The 25,210-nt window shown below is 47.5% G+C and overlaps 1 protein-coding gene across 2 annotated transcripts; it reads right to left on the minus strand.

The window, feature by feature from the left end:
* Window positions 1-1,919: 1,919 nt before the first annotated feature.
* MTARC1 (mitochondrial amidoxime reducing component 1) lies at window positions 1,920-24,950 on the minus strand. 2 transcript variants are annotated; one of them, XM_068541791.1, is made up of 7 exons: window positions 24,438-24,950; window positions 21,477-21,650; window positions 17,767-17,929; window positions 16,758-16,898; window positions 10,818-10,879; window positions 10,653-10,724; window positions 1,920-3,540 (listed from the first exon to the last, which is right to left on the minus strand). In XM_068541791.1, exons 1-7 carry the CDS (start codon window positions 24,710-24,712, stop codon window positions 3,411-3,413), a joined length of 1,017 nt encoding a protein of 338 aa, XP_068397892.1. In that variant the 5' UTR covers window positions 24,713-24,950; the 3' UTR covers window positions 1,920-3,410. The 2 variants fall into 2 exon arrangements, 1 of the variants encoding a protein (XP_068397892.1); XR_011073667.1 differs by lacking the exon at window positions 1,920-3,540 and adding an exon at window positions 11,300-16,293 and having other exon boundaries at window positions 10,705-10,724.
* Window positions 24,951-25,210: the final 260 nt, after the last annotated feature.

Below are 25,210 nucleotides of genomic sequence, written 5' to 3' on the forward strand. Positions count from 1 at the left end.
GCACGACCGCTCACCCCTGGCTGGTGCTCCCTCTAGAGATCAATGCAGGGCTTCCCAAAAGATGACCAGAAATAAACCTTTAGGGAGGGCAGTGTTAAACGCAAATAGAATTCTTCACTGCAGGTCAATCCAGAGCCTTCTACAGACTGCTGGGCCTTTGGAGGAGGAGTGAGGCGTGCAGGACTTCCCAAAGGTATTGGTCCATGGAACTCTTTTTTTAGGAGCATCCTTGCAGGCAAACTTTCAGAACACCCTGGACCAGTAAAACTTAGGGAAGGGCAGTGTTATGTTATCAACAGGTCTGAGAGCCACTCTGGCCTCTTTGAGTGACTCTAACATATCTGCTCTCGGCCACCACGGATTGCTTGCATTTGTCACACTCTCAGAGTTCTGGGGGCACCTGCCTGCGGTCACTGTTGGTGACAGCCTCATAGGTGGCTTCTCAAAGTCACGCTTGGCTAGTCAAGCTCGCCTGGCCTCTGCACACAGTTCTAGCAAACTGGCAGCCCTCCCCCAAGGGCATCTCCTCACCCCGTATCACTAAGGGCAGAAGGAGAGTGTTTCTCATTGCTGGACAACTGCCTAATTTCCATCAGCCCCCCACCCCACCCCCAACCGATTTCTTCCTGCCCTTGTGTGTAAGTTGCTGCTTCTCTCTCCCATTTGTGACGTTCTCGCTTTTTCTGGGGAACAGCTGGGAAAGTGAGCCTTTAAGCAGTCTGCCTAGGCTCTTTCCCACGTGGTTCTTTGCAAGATCTCCAGCTGTGGGTTTGTAACTCTCCGCTGTGACTGCAGCGAGACGTTGCCACCCAGAATGAAACACACAACGACGGTGGATGTTTTGGCCTGACCCTGAATGTCCATCGTCTGCAGCTATAAGGAGACCTTTCTGAGGTCCTGCGACGGTCTATATTCCTGACCCGATATTTCAAGTGGAATTGTGTGCAGAGGTTCAGTATCCAAAATAAACCAGACATCAGCCCTGCCTTTGGCATTAACCAACTCATTAAATATAAAATAAACACAAGTAAATGGCTTTTAAATCTCACTGACAGAAAGCTTGGCAACTACTCTGAGATTCTAGAGGTCATTGGAACCTCTGTCTCTAAACTGGAATCTTCCTCACACTCTGAGTAGCAGGAGACTCCAGACAAATGAGGGAGGTGTTAGGGTTAGAGTCTCCTTCCACTGGAGGAGTCCCCTGCAGTGCACAGAAGGACAGGGTCTGCGTGAGTGTGGCCTTGGAAACAGATTGAGCCCCTGGGGAAGTGGCTGTTACTATTGACAAGGGGTTAGAAGTTCAGGTCGAAGGCATTCAGCTTGCCACTGGTTATAAATATCTCGGGGTATCCACCAAACCAACCTTGAGTTTCTCATCAGTGCCTAACTGTTGGCTGCTCTCAGAGAACCGACGTTCACGTGGTCTCCTAAATCCTGTGTGCATTCTGCCATGGGTTCACGAGGTCCCATTAGTAATGCCACCTGCTGAACTCTTATTTTTGCCTTAATCATCTGTAGCTTCAGCATAAAGTGGATCTGTTGGGGAAGGTGATGGGCCAAGGTTAACTGATTAATTATTCTAATTGCACTTCACGCCAAGTGTGTGAAAAACAAATTGCAATAATTCACCAACCAGAATACATATGTGCACCTGTTACCTTGGAACTTTACCTCAGAGATAGGCTTGGTTCCAATGATTACTAACCTCTTTTATAAAACCAAAGTGAAACATGCACAGCTTTTGGTAAAAAGCATGTTTACTTGACAGCCCTTCAAAGACGGGCGTTCGCCGGAGGATGCTTTGTGTATGTGTCAGGTGACAGGGTGATTGGTTTTGCCCATTCACATCGGTCAGCTTTCAAAGTCTGACTTCCTGCCAAGAAGTGAGTACGATCTGAAAGTAATCAAAGTAACTTCCATTTATTTACAGTTTTGAAACACATTTTTCATGACTTAGCTTCCTAATACAGTCAAAGGGCAAAATGGCAACGAAAGATATACTTCCTCAGATCTTAGAGTTATAGAATCTGATCAGGAGAAAAATCAGATATTGGTTTTTAAGTGAATTGGCATATGTTTTCTTTTTCACCTTTGGAAGGTTTTATTCAAAACCTAAAATAAAGTCGTTTATTTCAAATCACACAATCACGTTTCTTCTCATCCATGGACTTCAGAACTTTTTCACCCTGATTTTGAGGAGGAGCAAGCAGTCTTGAGTTGATAGCACCAGCGAGATCCAGAAGGACCCCATGACAGCACAGCCATGCTTTTAGAACCAAATGCCCACAGCAGAGAAACAGAGAATACCTGGAGGGTACCCCACTTTCTTTCAAAAAAATTTTCTAGGATAGAAAACTAAAACCCATCCATAAGTTTCCCTCTCTTCAACAGCTGAAAAGCTGAGAAAGGCTGACCTGTCATTCAATGCCACTAGGTGGCATCATGTCCTTTTCAGACTATTTCTTTTTGCTCTTAAGACGGGCACCATCGTTTCCCTGGGCAACATCAAACAGCATCTCAACAACATCAAACAGCATCAAACAGACCACATCAGGCAAGCGTGCTTCCCCTACTTAGTGCTACTGTTCACTCTCATACACTGGGAAAAGTTTGGGCTCACCAGTGGGATATATTTGATGCTCCGTTTCAAGGCAAGGAAGTTTTTGTCTTGCTTTCCACATATTGCATATCAGAGTCTGACTGCAATGCTGCTCTCATGAATTGATTTTCTACCCTGACATCTCTGCTGTCCTACAGCCCAGAGGTACTGCATGCTATGAAGATCCGTCAAATCCTCATGGACACTGTCTGAGAGACAACAGTGCCAGATCCAAGATGATCTATGGAAAATGAACATCCTAAGTGTTTCCTGAAGGTCAGGCTCCTTATGCCCTTTTAAAAGCTTGTCTAGGGCTTGAGGAGAAGAGTGAAGTGACAGTCCAGCCTTATTCGGAGAGCTATTTAATTTCCACTGCATGCCCCGGGCATGGGGTACTAAAAGATTCCAGAACATTCTTCTCACTCCCCCACTCTTACTCTTTCTCTTCTCTCCTCTTTCCCTAAAGAGTAGCAATGAGATGATGGAAGATAGCCCTCTGGGTAGGTGAATGGAGAAGGAGGAGAAAGAATTATTCCACAATCACAGTTAAACAAGCGATTTTTAGAATCCTGCCTTGTCATTTAAATGACTTACTGAAGTCCTATTAAGTTATCAAAACTCTCTTTCTTCACTTGGTGCACTGGGATGTTGGAAGCACTGAGACACAAGGAAGAGTCCAAAAGACGAAAAACTTGGAGATCACAGATCGAAAGAAAATGCTGAGGTGTCAGGTCCAAAATGCTGTGCTTCAAGTGTTGGCATTTTTTAGGACATTTTTTAAAGACACCTGCTATTCCAGGACATATGATTCCTATTCCTGGCCGAGCAGGTACACAGGGTCTCCCACTTGGACGGTCCCTGGGTTTTCCAGAACAAAATACTGTCCGAAGAGAGGTGATTTTCCATATAACTTTCGTTCAGAAGGGTCACACAGGCGATAGCTGCAACAGGAGAAAGAACACAAGGAGTCACAGGCAACCAGAAGCAAGAGCTCAAACAGCAGGTGATTTCTTCTCGGCTGAAGAATCCGCCCCATACAAGGCCACCGGGTTGCCCAGCTCCAGCGAGCACTGTTCCCACCCCGACTAATATAACAGCGCCTCCTGAGGTTGTACAGTAAACTGCCCACCCAATGCACAAACTACCAAAGCAAACCAATGGCCATATTCCCACCTCTTTTCTCCTTGGAATGTTCCCTTTTTCAGCATTAAGAGGTTAGGGACTCGATACGCTCAGACATACTTTATCACTTCCCTTTTTCCTTGGCATCTCTCCATGTCCATCATCAGAACCACAGTCCTACCGGTCCATCAGGCTCAGAGCCCTGGAGTCATCCTTTATACCTTTTCCCTCACTTCCCACAGCTTGTCCAGAGCTGCCAGGTCCTGAGGTTCTTCCTGTACCACATCTTTTGAATTTGCTCACTTTTTCTCCCACTGTCACAATCTCCCTTCAAACATCCTCAGATGACTATAATAACTTCTTTTTTTTTTTTTTTTTTTTTGGCCACACCACACAGCATGTGGGATCTTAGTTCCCCGACCAGGGATCGAACCTGGGAAGTCCCTATAATAACTTCTTAACCAACCAATCTTCCTCATTCTCTCCTCCTCCACTTTCAATTCACTCTTAACACTACCCTACGTTACTTTCTTAATTTTGCTCTGGTCTTATCACTCCGAGGCTCAGAAACTTTCAATGGATCCCCAGTGCCTGAGGAATAACATTCCAAGTCTTCAGCCTGGCATGCAAGGCTCTTGACCTGGTCCCAGACAGCTTTTTCAAAACCTGTCACCCTCTGCCCTTTCTGTGCACCTCTGCAGTGCTCTGTTGGATTCCTCAATGTCCTTTCACCTTGCTTTGCATTTTCCTGGCTCGGTAGTTCCTCTGTGGGATCCCCTCCCTCCATTACCCAAGCATTAGAATTCTACCTTTTCTTCAAGGTCCAATTCAAATGCCACCTCTCCTAGGAAGGAAGCCCAGGATCTCCCAGCCAGGAGTGGTTTCCCCATCCTCAATTTTCTCTGCTTGCCCCTTGCCACTCACATGCCGTGTCCTGCTGTGTCAGGGCACGTGTCTATCTGTTCTACTGTACAAGACAGAGAGTCCGTAGAGAGCAGGAAATGTGACTAACTAACTCCCTTGTACTACTCACACCCAGTGCTGGGCACTGTATGTCACTGGTGACCCACAATCATTTGTTGAACAGATGAATGTGTTGGTGAGTAAAATCCTCTGTTAGAAGTAGTATCATATCTCTGTCGGGCAGAAAACGCAAGAATCCCCAGGAAGAGTGTACATGAGATGTGTGTGAATGACATGGCAAGATTTTCCCTCACCCCACCTCCACCGGGAGAATGTTTTCCTTCTGTTTCTCATTTAAGCTAACTCCAATTTTTTTTTTAACATCTTTATTGGAGTATAATTGCTTTACGATGGTGTGTTAGTTTCTGCTTTATAACAAAGGCTAACTCCAATTTTAACATCACTTTTATATTTAAAACATTTTGATGGCAAGCATTTTTTTTTCATTCTACTGTGCTTTGAGAAAAAAAAAAAAAACTATTGCAACAAATCAGTCCTACTTTTGTTCTTCAGATCAGAAGTGGCTAATGAGAAAATGAAGAGGGTCAAATCTAGACCTTCTTTCTGGAGACCCTCAGCTCCTCCCCAGCTGCAGGCACCATGTCGGTTTTGGTCATTGTTATATGCCCACAGCCTGGTACAGCACCCGGTACGTTGTAGCCACTCCAAAGAAGGCTGGATGAACAAATGGAGAAATCAACAAATGCATGAGAACCATGAGCCGCTGATCCAGCCGGTCTTGTAGCCAGGTCTCTGCAATGACCTTGGACCCTGGGAAGCTGGCACCTCTCCTAGCCTGCCTCTCCTCTGTCAGCATGCAATACCAAGGACATCTGGGGATCTGTGTCTGTTGGAGGGTGACTCCTTCAGGATCCGGGCAGATCGGCTACTTTTATGGCTTGGGATTTCTCCTTGCTGCCAGCTCGGTAGCCTGAGGCTCTGATTATCTCAGGGAGGGAACCCAGAGTTGGAGTTCTGTGCGTCATACACTGACAGTTTATGAAGAACGTCACACAGATTATCTCTTAATCCTTACAACAAGTCTATGTGGGAATGCGTATCGTCCCCACTTTACAGGGGGGCTCTCAGAGGAGTGACGGACTTGCCCAAGATCACAGATCTAAGTGGTCAGCCTGGGGCCGGAACTGAGGTCTGGCTCACTCCAGAGTCAGGACTTTTCCCACCAGGGATGTGATCCCTGGTCCTCCTTATACCTCCTGAGTACACGCGCAGGCCTGAGGTGAGCTGAGGGGGGTAATACTTATTCTCCTACACGAACGTTCGGCCCCGCGCCGGTTTCCCCTGCCCCTTCCCATCAGCCACGCAGGCACACACTTACTCCCCCCCCAGGTAACTTAGGAGCGGAGGACCCACAGAAGCCGTCGCCCCTCCCAGCCCAGGACCTTAATCTGCTGGGGGGGGGGGGCAGGGACAAACGCAGGTGACAGTCGCAGGGACGAGGCGACAGGCTTGTCCTGCCAGCCGCCCCAGCTCCGTCCCACCTGCGCTCCTGCTGACAGCGTCCCTGCAGGGCTACGGGGGAGACTCTACAAACGAGATCAACGGCGACCCCTTGTGGGGCTGAGACGGTATTGTCAGCGGTCTGTGAATTCACGGGCACACCCAGCCTTGTTCAGGAGACGGAAAACACGGCAGTACCTCATACACGGATCTCCTATGATTTTTTTTTCTCCAAATATATATATATTTTGTTGTTGATGACGATGGGATTAATAAATTACAAAGCCATTTAAAAGCGCCTTTCTTAGTGCATTTTCTCTTTCAATAAATATGAAGCAAACCACGACTGACTCTAATGGGAGACACAAGACGTTTTGTTTACCTTAAACAGAGGTCACCATCCTTAAGGGCGCGGTGTGAGTGGAAACTGTTACCTATAAAGTGCTGTGCACCGGTGACGGCTGCTTGGTTTACTCATTTACTGGTCAATGCCCAGACCCTGACTTGCAGGCAGGGTCTCTGATCACCGCTGGGTCCCCACCGAGGGGCACAGGCCACTTCTGGGACCTCCCAACCTGCTATGTATACGGCCAGATCAGGAATAAAACAGCACCGTGAAGACACCATGGAGAGGAGGAGCCAAAGGCTGAGCAGGTGAGGCTGCGTTGCATTTAATGCAGCCTCAGAAAATGGAAAGTGTCTCCAGGATTTTCCTTCTGTCAGAAGGTGTCAAGTTCATAAGCTGAGACTATTAATAACCATAGCCTACATGGTCGTTATGTATTTTATCATCTATTAAAAAAACAGTATTTATTGCTTTATTCTGATCAAGGGGGAGTGTGAACCAGGAGATGTATTATTAGCCCAGTTTTTACAAATAAAGAAACTGAAGCATCAAGAACGTAGCTGACTTGCCAATGTCACACAGTTACTAGGAGGTGATAGAGCCAGATTGGCTGGGGGGCGGTTGTCTCCTTCCACGGGATCACTACCACCAAATCCTTCTGTCTTTAGCTCGGCACAGCACAGCCTAACACAAGCGGAGAGCAGCGAACGCCCTCATTGTCCAAGTATTCCTGCATCCAACAAAACTAGTGCATCCACAGAACAAATGAGCTTTATTCTTTCTAGTGAAAGCAACAGCGATAGACCCCCACCACTCCTGTGGGATCAGTGTGGGAGCCACTCTCCCTTCAGAAAGAAAAGAATAATTCCCTCTTCATATTTTCAAGCCAGCAGACCAGCCTCCACTGTGCCGCGGGCTGTGAGTATTTCCCAGACAAAGGCTCCGCTGGGCCTGAGGCCCACAGCCATTCAGCAGTGGTCTCCCTGCTGAGAACTTGCATTCCCAAAGCAGCACAGCCCTGGGCACCGGGGACCCAGGAAGAGGGAAGGCAGTGCGGCTCCCAGCATCCTGCCGGACAGCCGGAGAGCAGGGAGGATTCTCCTGACACCACTTTGCTTAGCTTCCGTGATTTATGTCAGGCAGCCGGGGCCTTTCTCTTCCCGATTTATGGCGGTCTGTCCTGGGGAGAACATAAATTACTGCATCTATGGCAATTTAAATCTCAGTAAGATACAGGAGAAGACACCTAGGCTGGCACCCATCTCCTGGGGTATTAGGAGAAATTAGGTTGGGATGGTTCCTGAGAGCCTGCAGGAGACCAGGAGGGCTGTACTGCTCCCGGAGACCCTGCCTGCCTGCCCTGGCTCTGCGTTGGGCTCAATTATCCTCCTTCCATAAACACAGGCTCCCGATGGGCTGGGCGGAGGCACTGAAGATTCAGAGGACTGGCCCAAACACAGGCACTTTGTGAATCCAGAGGGAAAGGTGCCAGACTCCAAGCACAGTGTTGGGAAGAGAGAAAGAACAAGATGTGAAAAAAAAAAAAAAAAGGATGACGGGGACTTGGTGGTCCAGTGGTTAAGGTTCCGTGCTCCCAGTGCAGGGGGCTGGGCTCCATCCCTGGCCAGGGAACTACACCCCACAAGCCACAACTAAAAAGATCCCGCATGCAGCAACGAAGATCCCACGTGCCGCAACTAAAGTCTGGCACAGCCAAGTAAATCAAATAAATAAATATTAAAAAAAAAAAAAAAAAAAGGATGACGGTCAGTTCCCCAAATCACCTGTCTGGTTTGCACACAGAACCATCGAGGTCTGTCCACCAGGGCCTGAGCCAGAGGGGGGGCCTGCGGATCACCTGGTAGAACCAGGGCTCCCAACACCCATGACAGAACGCTTTCCCGGGTCCACCCTGCCTTCGTCCTCCATGTAGCTCCTCTGCGGGCACAGGAAAGTGGGAAGACCAAATTCTGATTTGTTCTCGTGGTGAGTGAGCCAGAACATTCTGAGGAATCGCTAGTCTATCGCTGCTGGTTCTCAGAACCTCTCCTCTCTGGAACGTCCCACCACATCTACTAAACTCTTCCCCAACATTTTATTGTGACCATCCTCAAACAGGCAAACAAGTTCAAAGAATTTTAAAGAGACCATCCAATTACCAACCATTGGGACCCTACATATAACATTTTACTATATTTCCTTTATCATGTATTTATCCATCCATCAGTCCATGATAACTTTTTTTCCATTTCCAAGTAAGTTGCAGACTTCAGTAAATTTCACCTCTAAACAGTTCAGCTGGCAAATCATTTCCTAGGGTTAAAATTTCTTAACTTTGTGGCCAGGGGATAAAATATACATGGAGTGAAATTTACAAATCTTAAGTGTTCCATCGTATTAACTTTTTACAGAAAATTAATGTTGTTCTGGGTGTTGAGATATACACAACATCCCTCAAAATGATGGGATTCGCCTTAAGCTGGTCTGTAGCCCCCTCTTTGAATAGTCTCACAAATCCACAACCCATGGTGGGGACTCTTGTAAAAAGCAGCCATTTGCCCTTCACATCAAGATTTCCTCTCTGTACCTCGCCTCCCAACCTCCCTCCAACCCACCTTGTTTGAGCCTGCTCCTGACCTCCCTCTCTCTGCCATGTGGCCTGGCCCCTGGAAGGCCAGCTGTTTACCTCGCTGTAGCCTGGCCTTGATGCACAACGCTGGTCTCCATGGACCACAGGTGCCGGCTTCATGCCTGGGGGCAACATGTTGTTTGGGACAGAGCCTCTTGCCCCAGGCTTCAGCCTGCCAGGGAGGGGGCCAGATTAGTAGCTTCTGGGACAGCAGGATTAGCAGAGAGGGGTGGGTGCTAATCCAAGGAGACTAGATTATTGGTCCAAAGAGGGCCATGAGCTTGATGAGAGATGGAATGAAAGAGACTCCCATTCCAGGGGAACAAGTTTGGTCACACAAGCCCAAGCATAACCAGCCCTTAATGTGCTCTTTCATGAGGGCTTTGATGTCAGATGACCAAACTTCCACTGCATTCTTTCCTCAAGTCTCCCAGGGTTTTGCCTAAAGCAGGGGCCACCATCCTCCCTGCCTTCCCCCTCCCCCCTGCAAGTGATACCCGAGGACCCATGTCAGGGTCAAAGCCAAGGGTCTCAGGGGCTGCAGAGATGAGACCTGACACCCCACCTGTGATCCTGCATTCAACATGGAAGGGACCAGTGAAGACGAGCATTTCAGGGTTTCAGCAATATCCCGGCCGTAGATTTGGCAGGTAACAGCACAGAAGTGTGTGAATCATGAATAGTTGTTTTAGCCATGAATGTTTCGGTTTACAGCCTGCCAGGCTTTTAGCTACTCAGGCACATTTATATATTTTAAAAAGGAAACTCAAATAAACAAAAAAGTCAATACTATATATGCTAATTTGTAATCAGCTTTTTCAAATGAATCTTATCTTAAATATCATTCCATGCAATTTAAACTTATTGTCTGTCATTGTCTTTCATTAAAGAATTGTTATGGGACTTCCCTGGCAGTCCAGTGGTTAAGACTCTGCGCTTCCACCGCAGGGGACTGGGGTTCGATCCCTGGTCGGGGAACTAAGATCCCGCATGCCATGCGGCACGGCCAAAAAAAAAATTGTTATTATGAAAATTTTAACATAAACATAAAAGTAGAAAAATTGGTGCAATGAATCCCCACATAATTATCACCCAGATTCTATTTATCAAGATTTGACACATTTTTCCATGTGTTCTTTTGCTAAAATAATAGACAGCACACCCCAGATATCACATCACTTCACTCCTATATACTTCAACATGCTTCTCTTAAAACATATAGGCATTTCTTATAGCACCAGAAAGCCCCTATCACACCTAATGAATTTGTGATGTCACCAAATACTCAGTCCATAATAAAGTTTGCCAAAACATCTAAACAATGTTTTGTTGTTGCATTGTAATTGGTGTGTTCGGATCATGAATTCTAAATGAAAAATAAAATGAGTTGTGCAAGCAGGCATTCTGGGGACCAAAGCACCCAGGAATGTTTCCCAAATTATCCAGTCACCAGGACCCCCTTCCACTTCAAGAATACACCTGCATGGTGTTCTCCTGCTTCCTCGCAGAGATGTTAAATCGCTTAGTCTTACCTCTTCAGGGTCTCTAGAGGCTCCTTCCTGCTCATGACGCCCGTGTCCGGGTCCACCGTGGTTAAAATGCACCTGGACACACACACACAGGGCATCATACACGGGGCAAAGCAGATGATCTTCACCCTCCCCTCCGTCTCCTGGGCAGCAGTGCATGCACCTCACCTGGAGCAAGCCATCACCCTTTTCAGTTCCACATCACCAATAAGAAGCTCATTCCATGAGTCCTGGGGACAAAGCACGTAACTCATGTGAGCACTTCGGATCCCCAGCCCTGACCCACCCGTGTAGGGACTTTGCATGATTCAACAGCTGATGAAGCCACTTCCATCAAAGATGGCCAACTGCACATCACGCCTCCCTGTTCCCTCCCTCTGCCTTTGATTTGTTGGTTCTTTCCCCTGAAATGAAATGCTCCCTCTCCTCTCACTTGTAAAGCTGGAATTGAAACTCATCTCCTTCAGGAAGCCTCCCTGACTGACCCCACTTGACTGGAGGTGGTGTGGAAGGCCAGGGTTGGGCTGCTGGAGGGAGCGGGTGAAAGAGAGGAGAGGGTATGGAGAGGGGGGGATTACTCTAGGTTGTATCAGATCCCTTCCGTGCTGGCCTAAGGTGGATGAATGTCCTTAATCATTGTGTCTGTTTACCTTGTAGCTCCCCTGGCCAGATAGGAACAAATCCAGAGCAGGTCAGTAGCTTTACTTCCCTTTGCATCTCCACGGGAGCATTCACAAAGCTCTCCAGCCCAGGAACCTCCTGGGGCGTTTGTCTACGGCCTGGGTCACTGGTGCTTACTTTTCAGGACAAATCAAATCAATGGACTGTGTCCCTCAAATCCAGAAGGGGAGATAGAACATACGCACATGAAAAGTGAATGGTCAATATTCCTTTTAAAAGTTTCAGAAAATTTGAGAAAAAGCTTTACAAGACAGCACCCTGTGTGTGCTGGTTGAACTTTGCAGACAAGCATGGTGCCGGTGGCTTAGAAGAAGAGATTTTTAGGCTGCTCTGGGCAGGGGAGGTTTTAAGGTAAATGTAGGATCTGAATTGAGTCTTCCAGGGTGGAGACTTTGAGAGGCACAAAAGAAGGGTGAGGGGACTCCAGGCAATAACAAGAAGGAAGGACATTTGATTGTGGTCCTGACCTTCTTACCTTCACAGAGAAGGTGCCTGAGAGCCAAAGACATGAATCCATGAGTTAAAACAAACCTGCCCAGTCCTTTGTTGATCACAAGCCAGAGAGAAAGTTCCAGGCTCAGAATTTTAACTCTGACAGTGTGTATTATTCTTGATATGTGTATTGCAGGGTTTTGTTTTTGTTTTTTAAATCATAAAATGAGTCTCTTCACAGCATGTTTCACAACAGTCCAAAAAGCTGGGCACCTCGGATTAGAGCAACCCAGACTGCTCTGTGTACATTTCTCCACCAGGAGGCACTGTGGTCACAAAAAAAACATAAAAGATCCGAAAGGAGAGAAATGAAGGTTCTGGTTAGGAAATTAATTTATTATTAATTAAAGAAATATTTACAGAGCCCCTTTTATGGGCAATAAAAACTGTTGGGGATTGAGTCACAGATAAATAAGTTTAAAATTCCACCATCAGGAAAGTATCTATTTGGCAAACTGGCGGAAAAGGAGAAAACTATTTACATGTTGAAGGCACGCTATGGGCCCAGAACCGTATTAAACGTTAGAGAAGGGCCCATGAAAATCTTCCTACAGAACATGTTATCTTGAGGTGATAAGAAATTGAAACAGGAGAAGCTGGATATGGAGAGGCACAGACACAGTACAGTGTGGCTTTGGAAAAGAGAAGCAGCTCTTACAGGTCTGGCAATCAGAGCAGACCTCTCAGGGGAGGTGGCTTTTCATCTGGGCTTTTAAAGAAGGCCAGGAGTTTCTAAGTGGGGCAAGAGGCAAGACTTGGGGTGAGCAGGAGATAAGAGAATATATTAGGTTCTCAGTCCAGTCTGTAGCTCGGAGCTTTTACTGGAAGTAAAGGCTGGGAAAGCAAAGTGTGGCAAGATGATGGAGGGACCAGAATGGTAGAGTGGGCAGTTTGGGACTTTTGAGAACTGGGGAGCCACTGAAGGCTTTTGAGCAAGGCAGCAACACTGACTGTCACAAACTTTTAGAGTAGAAGAGATCACTCTGGTGCTCTGAGAGGCTCGGCTGTGACAACATCCAGGACAACTCAGTGGTCCAGACTTGAGACAACACAGGTGATCTAGCTGGCGGCTGAGAAGAGAAAGGGAGCAGATGGGGCCAGGGATGAGGGGAACGTGGGAAAAGAAGGAGTCAGGGGTGACTTATAAGCTCTAAGCCAGGGTGAAAGAAGGAATATAGTAACCAGGATAGAAGCTGTGAATTCAAGAGACGGAGTTTGGGGAGGTGGGGGTATGGGGTGGGGAGCTTATAAGGACAAGTTTGCTAGGTCCACAGAACATATGAAAACTCCCAGCAGACAGTCAGAAATGTGAGCCCACACTGCAAGGGGGAATCCACGGTTGGACACTTGGGAAGGACCCACCTAAGGGTGACAGATGGTGAAGCTGCAGGAGAGGGTGTCATCACCAAGGGAAGGTAGAGAAAGAGAAGGGTCAAGGCCAGAAATTTTGGAAGCCCCTACCTGAGTGAGGAGTACAAGGAGAAACAGCAAAGGCACAAGGGCAGTGCAGCCAGGGAGAGAAAGTTCCAGAAGTAGTACCTATTGGTCCAAGGGGAGGGCAATGATAACCAGGAAAAGGTCTCTGAACGAGGGAGGGGAGAAGGGCAGCCTCGGGCTGAAGTGAAGGTTTGAGAAGTGAGGGTGAGGAGAGCAGATGATGGGTGTGAAGGGATGCAGAGAAGGACCACGACCATGAGAGGCAGGTCCTGAAATGAGGAGGGGGTTCACTTCCCAGAAGCCTCCGTGCGAGTCCTCAGCTTCTGGACAGTCTGCTTAGCCCACTGCACCAGGCACCACCTGCCCTAATCGTCTCCAGATCCCTGCCGCAGGCAGACGTGCACAATGCAAATTGGTTTCTGTCACTCTCTTGCCTAAAATCCTTTCCAGACCCTTCCTCCGAAGGGGATACCCCTTGACACCAAGGACCTTGGCTCTCAACCCGCCTCCCTGAGCGCCGATGCTGTAAAAGACAGCAGTTATCTCCGTGCCAGCGCAGCCCTGCTCCTGTGCCCCCTCCCTCAGTGCTTCTTCCTTCTGCGTCACCTGGCCAACCTCAGCTCATTCATTCACTTAGCAAAGAATTCATGCTGGGTGTTTTTCTAGGAGCTGGGAGAACAACAATGGTCAAGTCCTGTCCTCAGAAAGCATGTGTAGGGGAAACAGATGACAAATCTCCCAGTAAACACGGTGTGTCCGGTGGGGATGTGTGCTGGGGGGGACTAGGGCATTCAGGCCAAGCAGGGTATAGGGTGATCAGGGAAGGCCTCACTGAAGGGGAGGGAAGACCTCAACAGGGAAGTGAAAGAGGTAAGGGAGTGAACCATGCAGATACCTGAGGGAAGGCATGCCAGACAGAGGCACCAGCAAGAGCAAAGGTCCTGGGGGAGGAAGGAGCAGAGAGACAAAGAAGGGAAGAGTGACAGGACGTAAAGCTCTGGAACTAGGAGGGTGTGGCATCACATAGGACCTTGATAGCAATTATAAGGATCCCATTTTTTACTTGAAGAGAGATGGAGAACACAGAGAGAGCTTTGAGTAGAAGGAGGACGTGATGTGAGTTACATTTGCAGGATGACTTTGACCTTAGCTGTGATGAGAATAGACCTTGTATGGTGGTGGGGGTCAATCAAGGATAGACCAGTGAAGAGAGGCTATTGCAACAAACCACACGAGAGAGGGTGGTGACTTGGCCCAGAGAGGAAGTGGAGGAGCATGGCAAGAGGCCAGAGCCACCAAGATTTGTTGATTATTTGTACGTGGGAGGTGAAGGAAGAGAAGAACACAGAGTGGTTCCCACTTTGGGACTTGAGCAGCCAGAAGTCAGAGCTGCCATACACTGAGATGTGCAAGGCTGAGCAGAGCAGACTTGGGAGTGGAAATTCAGCCCTCAGTGTTGGACATCCTGAATCTGAGATGAGATACCCCAGTGGAAATACAGAGAAGGCAGAAGGAGAGTTCTGGTGTAAAGATGTTAGTCAAGGGGTCCTCAGTGTGGAGAAGGTTTTGAAAAAACACAGACCAGGGCATGAGTAGAGACAGAGATTGCTACTGACTGAGGGTCTGTGTCCTCCCAACCTTCATATGTTGAAACCTAATCCCCAGTGCGATGGTATTTGGAGAAGGGGGCCTTTGGGAGGTGATGAGGTCATAGGGGTGGTACCCTTGTGAATGGAATTAGTGTCCTTATAAAAGGGACCCCAGGGGACTTCCCTGGTGGTCCAGTGGTTAACACTTTGCCTTGCAATGCAGGGGATGTGGGTTCGACCCCTGGTCAGGGAGCTAAGATCCCACATGCCTCGCAGCCAAAAAACCAAAGCATAAAACAGAAGCAATATTGTAACAAATTCAATAAAGACTTTAAAAATGGTCCACATCAAAAAAAATCTTTAAAAAAAAAAAGGGGGGGGGGGGACTCCAGGCAGCTCCCTTGTCCCTTCCACCACATGAGGTCACAGAGTGAAGACAGCCATCTATGAACCAGGAAGCAAGTCCTCACCAGACACCTGCACGAATCTGCAGGTGCCTTGATCTTGGACTTTCCAGCCTCCAGAACTGTGAGAAATAAATTTCCATTCTTTATGAGCCTGAGCCCATACTGCCCAGTCGCCCCCCTCTCCTGTCTGTGTTAAAAAAAGTTGGGTGGCTGGTCACCTACCACGCTCTGCTCACCACCTTCCTGGCCTGCCTTACCTGGCTGTAACTACCTGTTCGCATTCTAATCACCTGGACTGTCAACTCCTTCGGAGAAGCAGCTGTTTCTTCAATCCTGGTTTTCCTACAGGTCTATTCACAGTGCAAAGTACACAGGGGCACTAACCCATTGTGTGAGGCGTGAAACATTATTCCAGAAAATGAGGCCAGCTCAGCCGCAGCGTTGTATTAACATCCAACTTAAAATACGAAAGAATCCCAATTAGGGAACACTCAGAATCAGAGAGAAAGCCTTCTAGGACAAGAGTCAGTTCAAAGAAACCTCCTAAATCTGAGGTCCTACTCTGGGCCATCCCCTCTTAACTTATCCCATCTTCATCTGCCCATCTCAGACCGTGGGGTAGGAAATGTCTTCCATGTGAACCGTGATATAAAGACCAAAGCCAGGAAGGGAGGAAGCTTAAAGGGGGCCACAGTCAGGGAGGGATCGATGGCCCGAACCAAGCTTCTTTACTTTGATTATAGCAATGAAACCACTGCCCACCTCTCTGGGCACTTTCTACGTCTTGGAGCTTTTGGGGGAGGCGTCAGCTGAAATTACTCACATTTTATAAACGCAAGAAGCAGAGGTCTCAGAAAGTTCCAGGACTTATCCAGGGTCAGACGGCCACTTATTGAAGCAGGGGGATTCAGATCCAGATGTCCTGACCCAACGCCCGGCCCCTAGAATGCTCAGAGCTCCTGTGGGCTGTGGTACAGTCTGGGTTCTTGCCGTGGGGTAGCCCTTGGCTGAGCCATCTCACTCAGGTTGAAGGTGGCACTGGAAGAGTTTTAGGGAAGTGCCATCTCAGCTTGGGGACAGTGTCCCTCCACCACCCACCCACAGCAGCCCTGCTGTAAATGACTGTCTTCCCAAGGGAGCTCTCGACTACACAGGAAGGCCACCTTCCACATCCTGCTCTGTGGCCCACACAGATCATGTATTCTATGCTAAGTACACTGGGCTCAAAATTAACCTGCCTCCTTGGAATTCTCCTTAGAAGTCTCAGACCCTGAACTGCCCCTTGACGCCAGCATCTCTGCCTCCTTTATATTTGTATCCTCCACACAGAAGTCTGTACTGATCAGATGCTCAAGAAATTGAAAACTTGAATCATTGCATAATACAGAGCCAATACATAATGCATCCTTCTGAATAATCTAATCCAACATCAAAGACTCTCATACCTTTAAAAAAAAAAAAAGTTAAATCCAAGGAAAGGGGCAAGAAAGGTATAGCGTTACCTCTGCATAGACACCACACCCTGAAATTATGATATTGGGCCGGAAGTTAGTTGCCTTAACTTTCTTCTCTAGCCTGGAGTTGAGATCTGCCAGCGATGCCTCAGAAAGGATCAAGAAGGGGCTGGCATCTGAGTACGGGATCTGATGAGAAAATAGGAGCTGTTATAGCGTGAGGCACACAGAGGCATTTCTCAGAGGTCACATGGGTCTGATTCCTGGAAACTTCCACCCCTCCCCCGCCCCACCTCCCCACACAATCTTTCTAAGTATTTCTCTAGTTCTATTTACAGAAAAGTCACAGCGATTCAGAAGCTTTCAATAGCCTTGCAGATACCAGGAATTACATGATGGAGTGAAGAGAACAAGGTCTCAGAATCTTAGAGCTGTCCCTTTCTCATCCTCCAAACTCTCACACATTTATTTTGTTAAGGTTTGATGGCCTTATTTTGTGTGATAAAAAATATTCACTGATTCCATAGATACTTATTTTTCACGCAACCTGCAAATCAATGTTCAGCATGGCCGTGGCAATGGCGCTACATAGCATTGTATGTTTTACTCTCATGATGAATTCTTACAGCCTGATTTCTTTAAGGGTCAGTCTGGTCATTTTAAATCTGTGGATCTCCATACCCACACTCATCGGCCCAACTGTGAGCTGCCACACCATTGCAATCACAGTGTAAAAAGGTTGGACTCCACACGCAATTACAGAATGGAGTGGGAAAGATACTGGCCTAGAACAGTTTTGAAGCTGCGCTGGCACCAGAAGGTTTCTGTAAATAGGAATTTTTGCTCTCAGGCAAAAATGCAAGAGTCCCCTAAATCAAGAAACACAGATGGTGCTCCTAGTGGAAGGGGCTTACTTTTTGCAATTGCTTGTGACAAAAGTAATGGCAAAGTGACAGAGCCGAGCTCAGCAGACATGCAGCCCTGCTCTCCCCCTTCCAAGGGAGCCTGTCTTCTATAGGACACACCAAAGGCCAAAGCCAAGGGATGCTCCTCTGACCTGGTCTGTGGGTCGAAACAGGTCTTCTATCTGGTGAGAATTTCTCGGTTGCATGTGAGGTTCAAAGTGCACCAGGCGGTACGGCTGCGTCTTCAGGAAGTTTGTTATCCACTGGGCCGCGGCCTCACCGCAGTCCCTGCCCTCGATCTCCAGGCCCTGCACTCTGCAGGGGTTGGGGGCAAAGAACAGGCATTTGAAGATCTGGACACCCTACCATGCCCTACACATATCCAAAAGGCTGCACCAGGCTATGATGTCGCTGTAGTCCTTCATTATCAGGAGACGTCATTTTAGCGTGGCCCTGCCTCTGAACCATGTGGAAGCCCAAAATGAAGACGCAGTTTCAAGCCTTGTTCCCCGCCCCCGCTTTTTTTTTTGAAGTATAGTTGATTTACAATATTGTGTTAGTTTCGGGTATATAGCATAGCGATTCAGTATTTTTGCAGATTATATTCCATTACAAGTTATTATAAGATATTGGATATAATTCCCTCTGCTATACAGTAAATCCTTGTTTCTTATCTACTTGATAAACATAACAGATTTCTGTATGTTAATATTGTATCCTGCAACCTTGCTGAATTCATTTATTAGTTCTAATAGTTTGGGGGTTGTCAAAGGAAGCCTGAGTCCCAACGGCTCTTGGTATCTTTACCCTAATCTAAGCTTTCTGATTCTGCAATTTCCAAACGTGACCTTGTGTAGTCTTTGGGGCATGGACCAAAAGCCCGTATGGGATCATGAAAAAAGTTTCCACATAATTCCAAGTGCACCAGTAATTAAATTTAAAAAATTTTAACCACAAGAAAGTATGGGTATATTTCCAACTGTAATAGGGGCCAGGCATGCTCAGCGGGCCGGGCCAGCAGGTTTGAGTAGCTGCCCATGGTCAGCCCAACGCCACGTCCCGTCCCTGCCACTCCTTCGCCAGGAGCCAGCCGGCGGGCCGTGGAGGGCCTGAGGCCCTGGAGCTGCTGGCAGTGAGGGCTGCAGGCGCCACACTCGTGAAATAGGGACAGAGCAGGTGCGCAGCTGTTAGCGCCCGGCCTCGGGGATGGGGGTGACACTGAGCGGTCCTGGGGCAGGGGCTGTGATGGGAGGCGGATTGCTCCTTTTCCCCGGAGCCCTCCAAGCCCTAGAGTCTCCAGCAGGTGGGTGAGCTGAGGGCACCGGGGACAGGCTGAGGGCTCCAGCACCCCCTGCCACGGCCCCCCACCATCAGGGCCAGGCTTGGACCTAATGGTCGCAGCCGTCTCCATGGAGCCCTCAGCAACTGGAGTATATGCACACTGCCATTAAGGTAAAAGCTTCTACCGGCTTCAGTCTCTCCCGTTCGCATTTCTGATTGGTATTTGCTAACGTTTGTTTTGGTGGAGGTTTATAAGAACATCATGACCTGACTGTGACCTGACCTCAAGAACAAAGGATGTGACCCCGAGAAGTTTGCAACAACTAACCACGCCCTCCCTCACCTTTCCTAGAAAGGGGCTTTGCTGAAAGCTTTCAGGGAGTTCAGGGCTTTTTAAGGCATGAGCCACCCGTCTCCTTGCATGGCCCTGCAGTAAAGCTTTCTCTGCTCCAAACTCCGACGTTTTGATATTGCTTGGCCTCACTGTGCATCGGGCACACAGACGTGCATTTGGTAACATAACCGCGGCAGACAAACAGGAACCAGAATACGGAGAAACATGAAATACAAACTGCAATAGGCATATTAAAAAGTTTGCCTCAGGGCTTCCCTGGTGGCACAGTGGTTGAGAATCTGCCTGCCAATGCAGAGGACACTGGTTCGAGCCCTGGTCCAGGAAGATCCCACATGCCGCAGAGCAACTAGGCCTGTGAGCCACAACTACTGAGCCTGCGCGTCTGGAGCTTGTGCTCCGCAACAAGAGAGGCCGCGATAATGAGAGGCCCGCGCACCGCGATGAAGAGTGGCCCCCGCTCGGTGCAACTAGAGAAAGCCCTCGCACAGAAACGAAGACCCAACACAGCCATAAATAAATAAATAAAAATAAACCCCAAAAAGTTTAAAAGTAAATAAAAAATAAAAATTAAAAATAAATAAATAAATACTCTCTTAAAAAAAAAAAAGTTTGCCTCAGACAATGATGGATGCAAATTAAATCAATAAGAAATTACCGTTTTTAAACACAAAAATGGCAGAATATTTTTGAACATAATGGTCAGAATGAGATGAGACAGATATGCTTATAAACTGCTGGTGAATATATAGCTGGTATAACCATTCTGCAAAGCAATTGAGCAACATATATCAAAAGTCTATAGGAAAAAAAAAAAAAAAAGTCTATAGGAGCCATACTCCTATCGCTGGCAAAACCACTGCTAAAATTTTTTCCCTAAGGAAATAATAAGAGATATGAACAGAGATTTATGCCAAGTTATCCATCACATTCTTCTTCATACCTGGAAAAAACTGAAAACAATCCAAATGTATAAACATGCGATGTGCTAAAATGCATTCGAGGATACCCATGGAATGAAACATTACGCCAACATGAAAATGGTATTTTTGAAGATTTTTTAACAATCTGAAAAAATACTCAACGTACACTTAAGTATATAAGCCATATTCAAGACTGTTCTTTGGTACTATTTCAATTTGGTTTTTAAAGTATTAGCCATAGAGACAGAAAGAAAATATGTCAAAATATGAATTATAGTTATCTCAGATGGGTTTCGTTTTCTTCCCTTTTTTGGTATTTTCCAATTTCTCAACAATGAATATGTATTACTTTTATAATCTGAAAAACCATCAAATTAAAATGAAAACATATTATTATGTTTAAAATTCTGATATTACAGAAATCATATTAGTTCTGCATTTTACGAACTTTTGGGGGTCTTTAGACATTTTTCAAGTAACTACATTTTTTGATGTGATGTTATTTTCTATGATAGGCTGTGGACTAATTAAGCATTCACGTGGCATTTTCATTCAAAATGCAGAAACTGTAACAAGAGTATAATTAGACCATATTTTAACTTTCCCGAAATAAGATTTAAAAAATGAACTCTAGACATGATTTCTTAAAAGCAGAGCTAGTTTCCTGGAATAATTGCTCTCTTGAGGGCCTTCTGATGTTGAGGAAAGACACTCTGTACAGAGCAGTCTCCTGGCTGAATCTCCACTCTATTACAGGGACCCCTGGGCATCTGCAGGTCAGAACACTCTTCTGGTTGCAGCTCTTCTTTTCTATTTTGGAACTTCCTTTCATTAAACTAAAGATCACGGGTCATATAGCCATTTGCAACTCCCGCCATACCTCAGTCTTCGAAGATTCCCAGTCTCTCCAGGCAACACAGAGATTGATCCTAGGGTAATACATTGATCTAACCTCACCTCTTCCAGGACCCTCTCCCCACTCACTCCAACCCCATTTTTGTCCTTTATCCTCTGGTGGTGTTATTTTTCTCTTGTTGACCTGTCAATATGCCTTTGATCCCATAGTTTTCTACATAAGTCTTTTATGTTTCTCTGCCCCACGTCAACACACATTTCTGAAGCCGCTCCCCTTTTCCACCTTCTTTTAGATCATCACGATGTTGAGGACTTGACCCTACATAGGGTACATTCGCAATCAATGGTTAATTATTGACAATGTTTCTCCGGATTTCCACCACATTTCCCATTTTCCTAAAACTGCAGGAGTAAATACTCACGCAAGGGTTAAGAGCTATCCTTTCCTTACCTGCACTTGTGCACTGCATTTGTGGTGGGTGTCTTGATGGGCAGTCGCAGGTCCTTCGTGTAGGCTGCACTGAGGGTTAGGGTGTCGCCCTCACAGGTCAGGGAAATCAGGACCAGGCGGGGTTCCTGTCGAGCAGTAACCATATTCCCCTCCTTGTTGATCACAAGCCAAAACCTGCCATTTTCAAAACACAAGGTATGCATGGCCCACCATGACAGGCAGCCAGTCTCTGGGGGAGTTTCAGTGATACACTGTCATCTTTGATTTCCTTGCTGTAAGCCTGGTGTGTGTGAGTTTGTGTGCATGTGTGTATGTGTGTGCATGTGTCAGTCTGTCTGCCTGTCCACCAGCTCATCAGCCCAGCAAGACTGAATCTGTCAGTTAATTTCAAAGTGTTTAATAATCACTCATGCATCGGACAAAATATCTGCAGAACATTTTGAGCTCCTTGATGGCACAGAAATCAAAGAAGTTAATTATACGTCCATCTCAATTGCCAGAAAGTCTGGTCACTTTCATAAACATGCCCTAAGGAGATGATAGGAATCTATCTCGGAAAAAGACGAGGAAGCATGGTGCCTGGCACAAGGAGGCATTCCTGCTGGTGGAAATAACAAGATGTTGCTGTATTGTTCTCAGAGGGTGGAGTCAAGCTGAACAGCAAACAATGCCGCTTACACTTTGCCAAATCCACCCCCAACTTTAAAAAAAAATTAACGTTTCAGTATTCAGAGCTGTGACTTTTGCAATTTGCCAAAAGGCCTATTGTTAATATGGACAATATTATTTGGCCCAGTACTCAAGGTCTAGAGGTACTTCCCAAAACAAAGATAAATGGAGAAATAAAAGCAATAGAGAGAACTGTTTCCAGTAAAAAAAAAATGATGGGTTTGTAGAGGGGACCTTTCAGCTACTGAGGAAGCTAAACATTGACATTTTGGTCATTTCCATTCACACTGAATGGAATGATTACAATGATAGAAGTGAGCTTGTGCTTTGGGAATCCAGAGACATAAGAAAAAAATATGGCAGATACTTTAGATCATCACCTCCGGCAGGTCATCATGGTTGAGTTGTTCAGCTATGCTAGAAAAATAAAGTTAGTGTAAGCCTTTTCCAGAAGGAACACCCTCTGATCAACCCTTCATCCTGGATACAGACAGAGCTCTGCCCTGTCCCAAATCCTTGGTACTAGCACGTGAATATTCTTTCTGGTAATCCTTCCTAGTAATAATGGTAGTCTGATATTTCTAAAATACAAATCTGACCATGTCACCCCCTTCTGCAAACCGCATCCCACCACCGCCGCCCTGTGGTTCCTGCTTTCAGAATAAAACTCTAACTCTTCAGCAAGGCAGGCAAGGCCCTTCATCACCCGGCTACCCTCCCAGCCAGTCTCACCACCTGTGCCCTCACACATGCCAGCCTTTCTTTTTCTTTTTAATTTTTTTATTGCGGTAAGATATACACAACATAAAATACTTGGCATACTCTTAGCTACACACCCAGAAGAACTGAAAGCAGGGACTCAAACAGATACTTGGGCGCCAATATTCACAGCAGCCTTATTCACGATGCCGAAAAGTAGAAACAACCCAAATTTCCAACAACAGAGAATGGGCGTGAAAAAAATATGACTTTAACCATTTTTAAGTGCACAATTCAGTGGCATTAAATACTTTCATAGTGTTGTGCAACCATCACCACTATGTATTTCCAAAATGTTTTCGTCATCACAAACAGAAACTCTGAACCCATGAAGCAATAAATACCCATTCCATTCCCCTCTCTCCCCAGCCCCTGGCAACCTCTAATCCGCTCTCTATCTCTATGAATTTGCCTGTTCTAGGTATTTCATATAACTGGAACTATATAATGTTTGTCCTTTTGTGTCTGGCTTATTTCACTTAACATAATGTTTTCAAGATTTGTCTGTGCTGTAGCATGTATTAGAACTTCTTTTTGTGGGTGAATAATATTCCAAAGTGTGTATATACCACATTTTCAGTTCCAGCTATGAAGTCCTTCCTGACCACCCCAGTTTCTCATGCTCCTTCCTCGGTGCTCCCTGGCACTTGTCACATTCAGTCAATTACCACCTCGGACTGCAAGTCTTTGTTCGCTTCTCTCCATCACACTTTTTGATAGTATGCTGACAAAAACAGCTCATGGTTCCACTGTGTCACGAATTGCCCTCTGTCTGGGGAACTGGAAGGGGGAAAAGTTACAGCCCTCATCAGTCCTGTGTGTTACCTACAGAAACTGAGGGCTGGTCTGGGAAGGAGTCTGAAGTGCAGCCTTACACTGAGGCCAAGCCCAGACCCAGAATAGGACAAAGCTGCTTGCTCTGGGCCTTTGAGATCTTCGCAGAACCCCAGGAATTCACACAGGTCGAGACTACCCAGGTAGGGCATGAATAAAACCCCTATTTACAAAGCACCAGTGTGCTAAAGAAAACAAGAGTCCCGATGCCACTGCTGTGTGGCTCTGAACCTCAGTTTCTTTATCCATAAAAGGGTGCAAGAGAGAATTAGGGAAAATAAAGTATGCAATAGCACTTTTTAAGCTGCAAGAATCTTAAACTTTAATCGTGATTACGATTATGTGCTCCACCTTGGTGAGCTCTTTGAGGGTTTGGATCCGTGGCTCCGAGTTTCCCCAAGTTCTCAAGAGACAGTAAGAATAAACTGGCGGGGACCAATCCTGTGCAGCTCGCCCCTTCCGCTAGACGGAATTGAGTCAGTTTGCTTGCGCACCGGCTGACACCTGGGGACCAATGCCGCACCTCCTCTGGGGCGCAAGCCATAGCCGGAAGGCAGATCGGGACCCTGGGTCTGCTGTTGGGAGGTGACGGCCCCCTTTTCTCTTCTTCCTTTCCTCTCTCCCGACCCCCGCCAGCTCCCACTTTCTTTGTAAGGGAAGGACTCCGCAGGCCTCCCCCGCTCCCGGGCTCAGCCCTACCTGTCCCGCAAGTGACCGCTGCGCAGCCCCAGGGCCGTGCACTCAGCCGCCTTCACCGACACCCCCTTGCAGGACTTGACGGGGTAGATCCAGAGCTCTGCCACGGTGCCCACCTGCTGCAGCCGCCGGCGCCGCCCGGGCCGCGCGCGACGCCAGGCCACGGCCCCCAGCGCCACCGCGGCCAGTCCCAGCGCGGCGACCCCGAGCCAGCGGGGCCGGGGCTGCGGCGCGGGGAGGCCCAGGCGGGCCAGCGCGGACGAGCCGGCGGCGCCCATGACCCAGCGATCGCGGGCGCGCCGGGGACTCCAGCGGGGCCCACCCGGGACGCCAAGCAAGCCAGGCAGAAACGCGGCCGCCGCCGGGGGCTGCGGGCGGAGGCGCCGCCCTTAACCGGGCGTCCAAGGGGAGGGCGGTTCCCGAATCTCCTTCCGGCCGGAGTATCGCGTGCTGCTCCTGAGGCCTGGCCCCTGGGGCGCTGCGGGTGGGAGGTGGTGGCTCGGCTTCTACGCGGTCTACTGCCCGCCGCCGCCTCCACTTCCGCCGCCTGCTGGCTACTAGGCGACGTGCCCTCCCCCATGATCGCTACAAGTGACCAGTTTATTTATTTACGTACTTGTGGCGTTGACTTAAAAAAATGCACAAGGTGAAAGTTGCAAGTTAAGTTTTATTTGGAGCAAAATGAGGACTGCAGCCCGGGAGACAGCGGTTCAGATAACTCTGGAAACTGCTCAGAGGAGGCGAGGGGGCAGCCAAGGATATATAGGAGTTTGGCA

Source organism: Eschrichtius robustus, chromosome 3, assembly GCF_028021215.1.
Source record: "Eschrichtius robustus isolate mEscRob2 chromosome 3, mEscRob2.pri, whole genome shotgun sequence".
Lineage (NCBI taxonomy): Eukaryota > Metazoa > Chordata > Mammalia > Artiodactyla > Eschrichtiidae > Eschrichtius > Eschrichtius robustus.